Below are 15,060 nucleotides of genomic sequence, written 5' to 3' on the forward strand. Positions count from 1 at the left end.
TATTTTAGATAAAGTCTAGAGTCATTGCTACTTCATTCTACTTCATTACATTAACGGCAGAATGTGTGTACGTTGTTGCATTATGTGATGTAAGCGTGCATAATATGCACTGCATATAAACATATAAAATAATAAGTGAATATTCATTATTTGTTGAAAAAAAAAAAAAAAGTAATGATTAATTTTCAAAGCAAAGTGTGTACATAATGTTTATTAAAAAAATTAATTTTAATTACATTGTACTGAAACTGCGTATTTTCGACTCTCAGTCATATTTTCTTTTTTAAATTACACTAAGTTATGATTAATAGTAAAAAATATAAACCTGAAATATACATTTTAAAAGACAAATGGTCTCATTAAAAAAAACTGATATACTTGTATTTGACTAAAAAAACTATACGACACATTACATAATATACACAAGAGGAACAAACCACTACATCAAACCATGTAAAATCAAATCTACGCAAAAAAAAAAAAAATAAAGAAACGTATTTCCTTGTACAGAAAATTAAAGTCTATATTGTTATTATTATTGTCATTATAAATATTTATTACTTTTATAAGCAGTAAATGCCTTGAACGAAAATTTCAGGCTAAATATGACATATATCGAGTAATGCATCGTGGAGAAGATGATCTGTGATGAGAGAATCCATCATGATTTTCAGCTTAGTCCTTCGAAAAGCCATTTCAGAACGAAAAGCGTCTTCACTGAGTATTTTCATGTGAATAAAGTGATTAAAAAACAACGAGCATTTGGAAAAAAAAAAAAAAAAAAAAAAAAAAAAAACTTAATAAATGATGTCTTCTTAATCACAACAGGTAATCTTCTCGACGAAGCAGAAGTTTTGGACTGGATGATGCGGCAAAAAAATGACGAAAGTATCGAAGAAATTGATCGTGATACTCTCAGCAAGTACATCGAAACTAAGGAATTCCTCGCCGTGATATTTTGTAAGGCTACCGACATCTTACGCTTGTATCATTGCTCCTCATTCATTTAAAATTGAAAAAAAAAAAAAAAAAGAATTATTCACCCACTTGTACTCGCAGCTTGCATTTGTTTGTTAATTTTCGATTTATTGTTATTACAACTTGTGTACACCAAATTGTTTATGATGAGAGCTCATTTTGACCTATTTGTCAAAGACAGTGATACTCCTCCATTAATGACAGTGGTCAGTTCAAAATGTGTTAGTGTGTGGGTTTTTTCCTTTTTTTCCCCCCCTACTTTTATTCACTTAGAGTTAAAAAAAAAAAAAAAAATACGTGTCGTTGAAACCCGCTCGGTGCAGTCAAGGAAGAAGATCCCGAGAGTCCACGAATTTTGCGCCACATCGAGCTCATCGATGACGAAGCGGTCGAGTACGGGATAAAAATCGTGAAAATGAGCGATCGCCTGATGGCCAAGAAATATGGATTCCGCAACCCCCCGGGAATCACGTACTTTCGCAAGGGAAAGTACATAAATTACGATGGCGACATCGACGACGAAGAGGAGATACTGGACTGGCTGACGAACCCCGAGAACATGGAGCTGAACGACCACATAGAGCGGGTCAACAGGAAGATGTTTCAAAAAATCCGGCAAAACTCGGACTACGTGGCGGTGTTTTTCTGTAAGTTGAAGCAAACCCACGAGCCATTCCAGTCAACTTTAAATCATCGCCACGCGTTTGTGCACCATTGAAAAAAAAAAAAAAAAAAAAAATATAACATCCCGAGCAATGCTAAAAGTAGACTTGATATCCAGACAGCAACGACTGCAAGCAGTGCAGCCGTGTCCTGAGCGAGATCGAGCACATCGACGACGAGGCCGACGGCGCGGGAATCAACTTCATCAAAATCGATGACAAGCAGTTGGCCAAGGAGTACGGGGTTTTCGCCCTGCCTGGCATTCTCTTCTTTAAAATGGGCTCCAAAGAGCCGGTCATCTACGCAGGTATGTCAGGATAATCAATTATTACGTGATTCGTTGAAAATCAAAAGCAACGGATAATACGTCACATAATTGCAGGGGACTTGTACGATGAGCAACAAATCTTGCAGTGGCTGATGACACAGAAGGATCCGTCGGGCGAGATGATAGAGGACCTCGATGGTGAGGATCTGCTGAACACCATACGAGAATCCGATTCTCTGGCTGTCTACTTTTGTAAGTTTCGTACTGCAATTTCATCCTTTGTTTCTCGTTCTCTCGCCCGTCAATTTTTCCTTCATCTTACCTCCTTTTTCATTTTTCTCGGCGATAAATCTCTCGTCGATTTACATTCATTTTTTCCATCCCTTGATGCTCTCTCATTTGAAATATAGTACGTAGCTACTAATTCCTTTTTTTTTCTTTCTTTCTTTTTTTTATCAACGTAACGCAAAATTGCGAGTAAAACCATGACAAAATCTTTTTCTTCGTCTAGAGGAGTTAGAATATACCAATTGAATAATACAAATGATATAAGAGGCGGTGGCTGCTGATTGTGATTTTTGCACCCGTTCGCCATTTTACTGATTATTTTTTTGGACACGACTCTGTTCTACAGAAGTATTTTTTTGGTTTCGTGCTAGTTCGACTTTGTCCTGATTTTGTCAAAAAATTTAGTGATGGATCGGAGTAAAATAAACACCTGTCCGATGATAAATAATTAAACGAATTGATAAGAAAAGAAAAAATGTTAGAACGTTTAAGTAAACAATTTGCAACTACTACATAGAAAATATATATTTATGCTATAAAAAAAAAAAAAAAAAAAAAAAAAACACCTTAATATAGTGACCAAAAATAATAAATTATTTTATAATAACAAACATAATTATTATTAAGTAGAAAATTATTAACAAAAAAAATACTCTTTATGATGCAATACTAGATAACGTATTTTGCTGTTGTGAAAAACATGGGGATGGTAAAACCGTCATCCTTAACAGTAGATCGGGAGGAAAAAAAAAAAAAAAAAAAAAAGAAACACAAGTCAAACAAAAATTACGAGAGACCTTCGCACAACAGCTAAATCTCAACCGAATATTTTTATCTACTGATATGCCGTAGGGAACAAAACGTTTTGCGACATGTGCCAGTCAAAAGCACATCGCAGACGGAGCCGTCATAAGCAAGAACAGAAGGCCACGGAAGCCGAAGGACACGAGGAAGCGCCCGCCGATGGTACTAATTGCCAAGCTAGAGTTCAACCTGTTTCGTTTTCATGATCCCCCGACCCTTACCCCCTTATCGCTAATTATTTCCAACTTTTACTTGCAGTCGATTCAATTTTATGTTTTATCGCAACCTTCGCTTCTCCGTTTGTTTCTACTCGTCAATCCAATTTTTAGATATTTTTTTTCCCCCATTAGATTTTTAATTATTATGTTTTTTCAATTTTTTGGTCTGTTTTTGAATAAAAAAAAAAAAAAAAAAAAAAATTATAATCACGAAAATGTAATTTAAAAAAGGTTTTTTTTTGCTTTGATTTTATGATGAATGACTCCATGAGTATTTGATGTTTAGAAAAATTTTGCTGACTGCGTGCTTATGTACAAACGCTTAGGGATGGCTTTCGCTTTGTTATGAGATTAGTTACTCCTCACCCGGAAATGTAAACGATTCATGCGTCATTTTTCTTTTTTAAGTGATTTTTTACCCTTTTTTCTAATGTTATTATTTATTATTATTGACATGAAAATACAAAACAGCAAAAAGCGTACACCCAATACCCGAAAAGGTAACCCATATGTATAATTTCACACGTAAACTCGCTTACAGTCACACGACATGTTCACAACTTTTGCAGATTCTGTTTCTGTTGTTGTTTTTTTTTTTTGTTACCCCTTGTTTCGTAGACCAGAGCCAAGTGAATGGTAGTTGATGGTGCGCCAATACGATATAATCATAAAAATAATTATCTACATTTTTATAAAAATGGCCTGTCTAACGCTTTTAGTGATTTTCCAGATAGCGATGACTGTGAACACTGCGCTGGGGTCCTCGAGGAACTGGAGAACATTGACGACGACTGCGACAGGCACGGAATTACGTTTGTCAAAACACAAGTGAGTCGAGACATTCTATTTTAATATCAATTCCGAAAACTGGACTATATCGATTTTTAATGGACGTAAATACCATAAAAAAAAACTTTGACGAAACTCCACTTTTTCTGAGGGAAACATAAGAATATTTCGCTCTTTGCAGAATATAATCACAGAAAAAAAATGTACCGAATAAATTTTACCTTCGGGATCCATTATCTTTACCAATGCGATACGATGCGATACCATGTATAAAAAATGTTTGAGGAGTAGCAAAAACCTGACTTTGCCATAAACAAAGTGTCCGTACCCGCAGGATTTCAAGGTAGCCGAGGACTATGGGGTCACGGATTTTCCCGTTTTGGTCTACTACGAGAACGAAATACCCAACGTCTTCGAGGGCAATCTCTCGGAGGAGGAGGAGGTCCTCCAGTGGCTGATCACCCAGAAGACGGAGGATCGGATAGAGCTGATAACGCGCACGATGCTCGAGTCCTTCGTCGAGGACACGCAGTACTTGGCCGTGTATTTTTGTAAGGGACTCTTCTGATCGACAAGTAGCTTTTTTTTTTTTTTTCTACATTTTCGTGATAATTTACCCAACTTGTGCTCATTGGCAGACAAACAAAACTGCTTCATCTGTGACGAGATCCTCGAGGGATTGGAGAAAATCGACGACGAGTGCGACGTTTTTGGCATTCATCTGGTGAAAATTCAAGACCCCCAATTGGCCAAGAGGTACTCGATCAAGACGTTCCCTGCGCTGGTCTACTTCAGGAACGGAAACCCACTGCTGTTCGAAGGTACCGGTCCAGCACACCCTTAGAGATAAAAAAAAATCGGTATCGAAATCGGCTGACACGCGAATTTAACGATTTCGATCGGCAGGTGACTTACAAAACGAGGAGTCGGTGCTCGAGTGGCTGATTGACGACGACAACCGAGAACTGGCGGACGAAATCGAGTCGGTCAACGGCCGCATGCTGGAGAGATTGTTGGACGAGTCGCCCTTCCTTGCCGTCTTTTTCTGTACGTACATGATTGAAAGAATCTTTTTTTTTTTTTTTTTTTTTTTTTTTCTAATTGAATCCAAATGAATCCAAATTCCTGCAAAAACGTCCAGACGACGAGGACTGTCCCGAATGTGATGACATACTGGAGGCGCTGGAGAAAATCGACGGCGAAGCGGACTTGTTTGGCATAGACTTCGTGAAGGTGTCGACTCCGGACGCGGCGGAGAAGTACGGGATCCTGAACGTGCCGTCGCTCGTCTACTTCCGGAAAAAGACGCCCCTCGTCTACGACGGCGACCTCACGCAGGAGGACAAGGTTTTGCAGTGGCTCACCTCCCAGGACGTCTTCGAGATTAAGAACGAGATCGAGGAGGTGAACAAGAAGATGCTCGACAAGCTGCTCGATGAGAACGAGTTCCTCGCCGTGTTCTTCTGTGAGAACGATTTATTTATATATTTTAGAATGTCGATCTCTTGTGTCAGTGCACGTGAGTGGAACGTCTCTCGGTCGTTTTTGTTTTCGGCAGACGAGCACGGCTCGAAGGAAAGCGACGAGGTCAACGCCAGGCTGGAGAACATTGACGGGGAGACCGACAACCTCGACATAACGTTCGTCAAAATGGCCGATCCGCGCTACGCGAGGAAATGGGGCGTCACCAAGCTGCCCGCGATCGTGTACTTTCGCAAACGCTTCCCTAGCATTTACCGAGGTAGGTTCAGGAGGGAAAAGAGCTGGTGTAAAAAATGGCAATCATTGCAATACGTTACAATACACCTGGTGCCAATTATAGACTTTTGTTTGCGAGGAAAGTCTTGTGCAATTGCATTACCACGTTTTCGTCCCTGCAAGATACACTTTGTATCGTGTTCCTTACGCGTTATCATTTTAGGGTCTCTATATGCTTAGCTCAAACGAATTTCAAGTGTATTTCCTGTTAAAAAAATTAGCAAGATCACAGGTACAAGTTCGTATGGAAAAAAAGTTCACGCGATGCAGACTTTGTTATTCGCCGCATTTAAGAAAATCTTACAGAAATGACGTAATGACGAAGAAAATAAAATGAGTTTTCCTTACACCTCCACCGAAAGTTCGTTCCATCTGACGATATCAGTCCTGCATTATATGCGCAGAACGAAGTGCGCAGATATATATAGTTATATATTTAGCACCGAGAAGCAGCAGTAGTAAAGTAGTTATACAATACATATATATATATACGGCTAACGGAGTTATAACCTTTATAGTTTATACAACACAGAAAATCATTGGATATTTATTTACATAAATTATTGGATGTATATATATTTTTTTTTTTTTGCACAATTTACATGTATATATAAATTTATTAATTTCATATGAACAGAGTACACAACACAAAATTAAAACTACCAAATTAATGTTTTTTGATCAGTAAAGTTACTTTCACTTTAATGATTTATTTAGTATATAAATGTAGTATATACTGTGAGGGTCTAATTCATATAGTAAGTAATTATTTGCTTATCACCAATTTGAGTTCAAGATGCTATTCCTAAAACACTCGCTACCCGGTTGGCTAGAATGTAAATACGTAAGATGGATGAGACAAGCGCCTATAACGCGACTATACAAAACACTTATATGTATGCCGAAACAAACAATGATTGTGAATCGCGTCGAAATGTGCAAGTCATTCGAGCCGCCTAATCAAAGCCGCCGACGCCGCTGCGAATCTGGAGGGTATAAAAGGCCCATGCAAGCCCATGTTAATCACTTTTTGCCATCAGCAATGAGTCCGGCGCTTTGACTAGGGAGCTCTGCTCTTCAAAGCACTGTTATAATATTATCGCAATAAACAGCGAATTTATATATATATATATATTTGATTATCATTTCTTATATTACAATATTCATTTTAAATACGGCACTGGCTATAAGGGCGACGAAGAGGCTATTACAGTCTCCTAGTTTTCCCCTTACACCAGTTACTCCTCTTTTGTGTTCCTCGGGTAAGGAGCGGATCTCCGGGGCAATACGAACCGGAGCTATCCTCTAGGTAAAGAAGCTAGCGAACTGGCGGACCTTCAGGGCAATACGAACTGAAGCAATCCCGGTTCCTAGGCGACTTACCGCACCCAACAGGAACTCAATAGAGTCCTATAAATTCTTATTAACTAATATATAAGATCCTCGGACGTGTGCACCACGGGTCAGGGGCATTGCGAATCTGACTACGTCCCTGCACGCATCCACTGAAGTATCTCGTGATACAAGTTGGGGGCAATACGAATCCAACATTGTACCCACGAGTACCCATGGTCTTCTATCCTTATTAAAAGCATATCCACTAATACTAACTCACATGAATATATCACGTCACATAAAAGAACCATCAAATAACATTTAAATTCATACTTAAAATATCTTAATATAATTACGACCCTTACAAATGGCGCTCGACGTGGTGAGTACGTAATATATTCATAAAAAAAAAAAAAAAAAAAAAAAAAAAAGAAAAAAAAAAAAAAAAAAAAAAAAAAAAAGAAAGTTAGTAAAAGATTGCATATTCGGATATGACTCATTAAAACAAATAATCTTTATAGTAGATACTACTAAACACTACTAAACAAGAAATAAATATAAGGAACAATCATTTATATGATGAAGATATAATACTCACAAATAAAGATTATGAGTCCATAAGAATAGAAGAAAAAAATGAACTTTTAAAATCAAAAAATTCTTTTTCTTTAAAAAATATACCTTCATTTACTGAGGATATTGAATATATAAACGAGATCTCCAAAGAGAAGGTCAGAAACAAATTAAAAAGTTATAAAAATCTTAAAGATCGACAAATGGATCAATTATTTAATTTAATATGGAAATATAAAAACATATTTGAAAAAATTGAATATATAAACGATATCTCCAAAGAGGAGGTCGTAAACAAATTAAAAAATTAAAAAAATCTTAATGATCGACAAATGGATCAATTATTAAATTTAAGATGGAAATATAAAAACATATTTGAAAAAAAAAAAAAAAGAAAAAAAAAAAAAAAAAAAAAAAAACGCATGATGACAAAAACATAAACACAAAACATAAAACTTTCAACATAAATGATTTGGTGCTGGTAAAAGCTCTAAACGTATCAAGCAATGAAAACAAACAAATTGCTAAGTTTTTTGAAATATATGAAGGACCTTTTAAAGTAAAAGAAATATTGGAAACAGACACTTACTTATTGTGCAACAAAGACAATAATCGGGAACGAAGAAAATTTCATATATCAAACCTTAAGCCGTTCCACACTTAGTAAACACACATGAAAAAAAAAAAAAAAAAAAAAAAAAAAAAAAAAAAAAAAAAAAAAAAAATATGTGAATGTAGTCAGAGTTAACAGTTCGTACATTCACATAGAACAATTACATAACAATTTACTAAATATGTGAGAGTGGTCAGAGTTAACAGTTCGCACGTTCACATAAACACAAAAATATAATATCAATAACCATGGCTGTTTTCTGGTTGAATAACGGTAGACAAAACCATTGAAATAAATACATAATATTTAAAATCCTTATTATTGTCTAAAATTGCACAAAGAATAAGTAAAAATAGAAAGAAAGAGCACATCAAGTTCAGTTGCTTCTGTAACGCCAAACCTTTAAGATGTGCGACCAAGAAACACAGTCAGAAAATTACCTGGGTATGTGCCATGCCTCCACGTTGGTAAATGAGGCACTATTAAAGAAATCGACCTTAGCGATGCATTGGAGCAAGGTGCGAGGACAATGCCAAAAAATTATAATAGCACGATCAAGAGACATTAATGGCCAACAGGGCCAGATCTACACGGAGTATCAAAGAAGAAATACCACGCAGACAGTCACACAGAAAACCAAATCGCAAAAGACCCAAACACCGAAAAGAGCACCTATAGAGCTCCAAAAGATGAGCAAGAGAGCGCTAGAATTAAAAAAAATGCTAAACGAACCAGCAATAGAATATGATCCTGAGGATCCATCATTTAAAAAACCAACAACAACAGGAAGGATACACATGTTTAAAAATGATGAAGAAGTAGCCAAGATCATTGAAGTGATGCATATAATCAAACCGATGATCATCAAGCCTATCAACTGTGAGGATGAAGATATAATATAAATAGATATCTTTTTTAGTTTATGGTAAAACATATAAATCATTTTTTTATCAACTATATCATAAGAGACTAAAAAGTAATTTTTATACAATATTGTTATTGGCTAAACGTAGCCATACTCTTTATCTTTAAACAAAAATCTACCATGGCTTGTATAAATAGTAGCATGGATGGAATAATGATTTATTATGCTTATATATATTGTTAGGGGTTAAGCGCAACCACTTAGTTTTATAAATTTGTTTTGAGAACGAACTCCACCACATCTTGAATGCAAATTGGCTGGGGGAGATATGTGAGGGTCTAATTCATATAGTAAGTAATTATTTGCTTATCACCAATTTGAGTTCAAGATGCTATTCCTAAAACACTCGCTACCCGGTTGGCTAGAATGTAAATACGTAAGATGGATGAGACAAGCGCCTATAACGCGACTATACAAAACACTTATATGTATGCCGAAACAAACAATGATTGTGAATCGCGTCGAAATGTGCAAGTCATTCGAGCCGCCTAATCAAAGCCGCCGACGCCGCTGCGAATCTGGAGGGTATAAAAGGCCCATGCAAGCCCATGTTAATCACTTTTTGCCATCAGCAATGAGTCCGGCGCTTTGACTAGGGAGCTCTGCTCTTCAAAGCACTGTTATAATATTATCGCAATAAACAGCGAATTTATATATATATATATATTTGATTATCATTTCTTATATTACAATATTCATTTTAAATACGGCACTGGCTATAAGGGCGACGAAGAGGCTATTACAGTCTCCTAGTTTTCCCCTTACACCAGTTACTCCTCTTTTGTGTTCCTCGGGTAAGGAGCGGATCTCCGGGGCAATACGAACCGGAGCTATCCTCTAGGTAAAGAAGCTAGCGAACTGGCGGACCTTCAGGGCAATACGAACTGAAGCAATCCCGGTTCCTAGGCGACTTACCGCACCCAACAGGAACTCAATAGAGTCCTATAAATTCTTATTAACTAATATATAAGATCCTCGGACGTGTGCACCACGGGTCAGGGGCATTGCGAATCTGACTACGTCCCTGCACGCATCCACTGAAGTATCTCGTGATACAAGTTGGGGGCAATACGAATCCAACATTGTACCCACGAGTACCCATGGTCTTCTATCCTTATTAAAAGCATATCCACTAATACTAACTCACATGAATATATCACGTCACATAAAAGAACCATCAAATAACATTTAAATTCATACTTAAAATATCTTAATATAATTACGACCCTTACAATACATGTCATATTACAAAAATAAACTATGAAATCTTTTATTTAATCGAATTATGCTTATCACAATTATAATAGTTATTGATAATAACCTGATTTATTTTGAACTTACGGATATAAACATTAGGATTTTTAAAATGATCTTTATAGGATCCATGATTCGAATTTAAACGGATTTCTCTTCCTCTCGTTTTGCCAGCACGACCAACCTGCACAAATCCTCGGCCCAATCTGATTCTATATAGTATACTACAGTCTCGGCGAGCGTATATATATAGATATACCTATACACATGTACACTCATCTACGTGCATTTAATTAAGTGGTATTGTTCGAGCGACCGATCGTGGTGACGAACTTTCGGCGGAGGTGTAAGGAAAAAAAGTATACGTACCACGGCCAAAAAGTGGGGCTACATCTGACCGCGCATTACCGGCCTCGCCTTCGGCTCGGCCGATAATATAGCGCGGTCAGTAATAGCCCCACTTTCTGGCCTAGGTACGTAATATACTATTTCTGAAATGATTATCCAATTCGCGTGAATTCGAGAACCTCGTGTATACGGAATTTCATACGAGTTAGATCAAAGTTTTCTGTATAGGTTTAATTTTTTAATTTTTTTTTATAGAATCCGGGCGCTATTATCATAAGTATATTGTATCTCTCATTTGTAAGATCTTCATAGCTTGGTGATATCCAAGACGAATAATTAGTGGATTTTTTCGGATGTTGTAAGGCAAAGACAACACCTCGTCGAGGACAACCTCTTGGTGAGGTCACTATTAGTTTTAAAACTGGGATCTGCTTGAGGTAATCAATGCACCCTGCAAACATTACCCATTACAAGATGGAAGACCAAATCGTCTACGGGGTGACTTTCTTCTAGAGGGGACCTTACGACAGACTCGCCTACTTGGGGAAATAGGACTAAAAGGGATGACGTGATAGTAGTGACAGGAATTAGGTTATGATGTTAAAATACAAACACGGAAATCAATGCGATATCATGTATTTAATTCCACCACTCAAAAAATAAGAAAAAATTGCTATACGAGGCAGAAAATAGTCAATTTGTTAAGTTTATCGCAGGAGCAGAAATAAGCTTCGAATTATTACTCATATAATTTACAAATGCCCTCGGGGTTAGCCTCGTGGGAGATGCGCCCCGGTGAGGAAGTCTTATGCAGGCATTCAAATAATTTATCATTTTAGTATAAGTACAATAATTACTAAAATTAAAAAAACATCATAAGATTTCGTTCTTAATCCACTGCCAGTCACGTAATTATCCGTATCAGCTATCAATGGTGGATCAGCATTGCTAATCATCATTTCGTTGTTGATGTTAATTTGTTTCTCTATCCAATCCACGTAGTTTGAAATGCTAGTGGCCGCGAGATCATTTCGAGTAATAAATCCAATAAGCACAAAATCAGAGCCGTCTTTTTTAACCAAAACATCATTCCAATAAATCTACGGAACATAAAAAAATGTAAGTCAATGTTTCTATTAAAAGTTTTACGAGATTAACAGCCATTTTCGATATTTACCGGTAAATTGACTTCTTGAACTCTATTGACGCAGAATTGTGACGACTCGTGCAGAATATTATATTCAGTTTGATTTTTCAACTGCTCCTTACAAGTTTGATGGTTTGAAACGCGAACTGTAAAATATACTGCAATAAATCCAGTATTATATACAACAATAAATTTAATGTTCGTTAAATTAGTTCCCTCGTTCACAACAGAATTGGCCTCAGGCAGTTTTATGAGTTTAGTATTGTCGTTAAGCTCTACTTTCCACTTCAATTGGACAAGAGCCACGTCATAACTAGTATCACTGGAAGTATCATTCGTAAAATTAAAGTTAAATCTTCGTTGACAATAAGTTATATTTTAAATAAAAAACAAATGTCTCACTTTTTGACGTATTTTTCGTGAATTGTAATGTTTTTGATGGGAATTCCATATTTGTCATAAATTTGTTTGTTGGCACTATTGTAAATATTGTAACCAACCAAAACCTTGAATTGAAGTTCATCACTCAAATGACTTTTTAGACAACTTGAAGTTGCTAAAAGATAGTTTTCCCTTATAAGAGTTGCTTCACAACCAACTACTTTTCCATCGTTGAGAAATGTTGCAATATATGCAAGATATGGAAACTGGCCTTTAGAAGCATACTGCCACGCGCTGGCAACTTGTTCAAAACATAACAACAGTGATTATTTATAGTTTCGTCGTAAATTGGTATTAAAAAAGTGGAAAAAGAAATCATTGATCATGTGATAAACTTTTGTTGTACTCAACGACATGACGATGGTTAATGGTTTTTTTAACACAAGAAATCATGTAGAAGCTAATTACAGTAGCAAAAAAAGTATCTTTAAAGTTTTTCCACCAAAGTCAAAAGTTCTTACCTTGAATCGTCAAAAAAACCGCAAAAACTTTAGCAATAATCATCTTGACGAGGAAAAAGGTACTGTCTTCTGTAAAATTCGTTGCTTACGTGCAACGTGTTACTAATAGTGAAGGAGAAAGTTACAGCAGCTTATCTGTGCTTCCAACTAGGAATAACTAATGTCGAATGGCTTCAAAAAGTCGGCTTGGAAACGATAATCGACAGCGCATGAACAGAAACTAAGCATTTATTTCTTCTACGCATGTACAAACGACGAAACAATCAGTGATTAAATTCATAGTAGAACTATCTAAATTTACTGAGAAAAATGACGTTAACATTGTTGCAACATTTTTCTGACGGCAATTGCTGATTGGCCTTATACTCCAGTACAATCAGAAAACACAGCATATTTTTAAAATTCAACAACATTTATACGAACACTGAATTATCATATTTTCTTCAATGTTAAAGCGCATAGTATACATTAATTATTTTTTTGTTCATCAGATTTTTTATGTTCCTTCTTTGATTATACAGTTCTTTTCCCTCTTTGGTGCAAATACGCCCAGGCATTTCATAAAAACGCGTGTATTCCTCAATAAATCTCAGGTATATGCGATAGAGAGATGTAAAGTACAGTAGTTTGCGTCACTGGTGATGCTCGTTTTCTCCAGGACGAGCAACTCGTACGCGGAGGACTTGCGAAGCACCACCCTCGCGACCTTTGTAAAATTGAGTGATTGTCCTGGATGGATGGACACCAGTGGCAAATGGTGTTTTTCCTACTGGAGACACAGTAATCGTCCAAGTCTTTGAATATGTGATCGATGTAGAGAAAAAATGGTATTCGCCACTTGAGCGTCATCCATTCGGGGCTATCGAGCCCAGATACAGTCCCGGCGGCGATGTTGCTCGTGTAAAACGTCGTTCATTGGAAAATTTTAGAAACGATCGAGCACGAAATACAGCAAGCATTACAAAGTTGTAGGTGTACACGTCTGTGGGTGCACGGAAGAATAAAGTTTCCCATAAGGATATTATGGTGACGAGGACGGGGATGTTTTTCAGTAAAAATTAGTTGGGAGAGCACGATAAGTTGGGAACTTAGAGCCGAGGGGTAAAGGACGTTTTTACGTAACCACGAGAGTCATTGCGCAAAATATGAAATCGTATCCGCTAGACGGCAGGTCGTAATTATATATTATATGCCTATCGTCTACATCAAATGATACTTAAATCGAAATATTTTATTTTTATGGCCATAAATTGGTGTCTATCCTGTTGCATCTGCATTATAACTGGGGACACAGCCTTTTTTTGTAGAATTATGGCTCATAACTTCTGTACCTGGTCACGAGTGCCATTTTTTAATGCCTCGCTCGTTATTCTAATGAAAATATTGTGAATAGGAAATTATGTTTTATCTAAAAAAGATGATCCCAATCCAGAAAAAAAAATTTTACAATACAATAGTGTGCATGTAATGGATAAATTTTTCTTTAAAAAATTTACTTTATCTTCATTTAATACTTTTGTAAGTTTTGTCACAGTGTCATCACTTTTTATCTATTCCAGTGAAACGATTCCAACTTAAAAAACTCTGAACAAAGATACTTGTTGGATAATTTTGTACTCATTATCTTGTTGGCTGCGACTATTGCGTTTTTTTTTTTTTTTTTTTAATTTAAGGTGGTTCTTCACGATGGTGCCGTATCAAAGCGACACGGGACCCTGTGGTTTTCTAATTTTCGATTAGCGTATTATTTGCAACATAAAATATGTTGTACTGGCACTTGACTATAATATCATTGCATTTACATACAAATAAACATGCTAATAAAGTCAGAGTAAGAGTTATAAACAAATTTTTTTTTGACGCAAGGTTCTGAAAATGGCATGTACGCTCCTACTCAAGCAGACGTTGCCGCTGATTTCTGCATGATCGATAACTGATTACGTTTACGATTAAATATCGTATACTATTTCCCTGATTAGCCCATACTTTTGTTATATTATTAGAAAGCTAAAAAGTTCTTCTTTCACTACAAACTTTTTCTATTACGATCTTAAGTCTACTTTACGAGATATTACATGATATCGTAGTATGGAAAAGTAACCTACATAAGAACACATGTTAAAAGTGCATTTTTTGACTGACTGGTTTTCAAAAATTTGCCTGATAAAGGTACTTGAAATTTTAAGAGAAGATGCCT

At 36.3% G+C, this 15,060-nt stretch overlaps 2 protein-coding genes across 4 annotated transcripts in view; one reads left to right on the forward strand and one right to left on the reverse strand.

Moving 5' to 3' along the window:
• The window catches only part of hlk (hulk), a 32,259-nt gene that overhangs the window by 16,408 nt on the left and 791 nt on the right, over positions 1 to 15,060 (forward strand). For 2 of the 3 annotated variants that reach the window (XM_089597077.1, XM_089597078.1), the window contains 11 exons: positions 829 to 960; positions 1,302 to 1,625; positions 1,760 to 1,948; positions 2,024 to 2,161; positions 3,050 to 3,163; positions 3,950 to 4,047; positions 4,343 to 4,559; positions 4,647 to 4,829; positions 4,915 to 5,055; positions 5,150 to 5,473; positions 5,567 to 5,749. In XM_089597077.1, coding sequence (XP_089453203.1) covers positions 829 to 960; positions 1,302 to 1,625; positions 1,760 to 1,948; positions 2,024 to 2,161; positions 3,050 to 3,163; positions 3,950 to 4,047; positions 4,343 to 4,559; positions 4,647 to 4,829; positions 4,915 to 5,055; positions 5,150 to 5,473; positions 5,567 to 5,749 — 2,043 coding nt within the window. The remainder of the gene's footprint in view (positions 1 to 828; positions 961 to 1,301; positions 1,626 to 1,759; positions 1,949 to 2,023; positions 2,162 to 3,049; positions 3,164 to 3,949; positions 4,048 to 4,342; positions 4,560 to 4,646; positions 4,830 to 4,914; positions 5,056 to 5,149; positions 5,474 to 5,566; positions 5,750 to 15,060) is intronic. The other variant, XM_089597079.1, reaches the window with a different exon arrangement.
• LOC149373438 (granzyme-like protein 1) lies at positions 11,435 to 13,057 on the reverse strand. Its single transcript, XM_089596971.1, has 4 exons — positions 12,864 to 13,057; positions 12,364 to 12,643; positions 11,992 to 12,283; positions 11,435 to 11,914 (listed from the first exon to the last, which is right to left on the reverse strand). Exons 1-4 carry the CDS (start codon positions 12,904 to 12,906, stop codon positions 11,645 to 11,647), a joined length of 885 nt encoding a protein of 294 aa, XP_089453097.1. The 5' UTR covers positions 12,907 to 13,057; the 3' UTR covers positions 11,435 to 11,644.

This window comes from Copidosoma floridanum, unplaced genomic scaffold (genome assembly GCF_036245765.1).
Source record: "Copidosoma floridanum isolate Cflo_tuat_1 unplaced genomic scaffold, Cflo_Japanese_pri ptg000030l, whole genome shotgun sequence".
In the NCBI taxonomy this organism is placed as follows: domain Eukaryota; kingdom Metazoa; phylum Arthropoda; class Insecta; order Hymenoptera; family Encyrtidae; genus Copidosoma; species Copidosoma floridanum.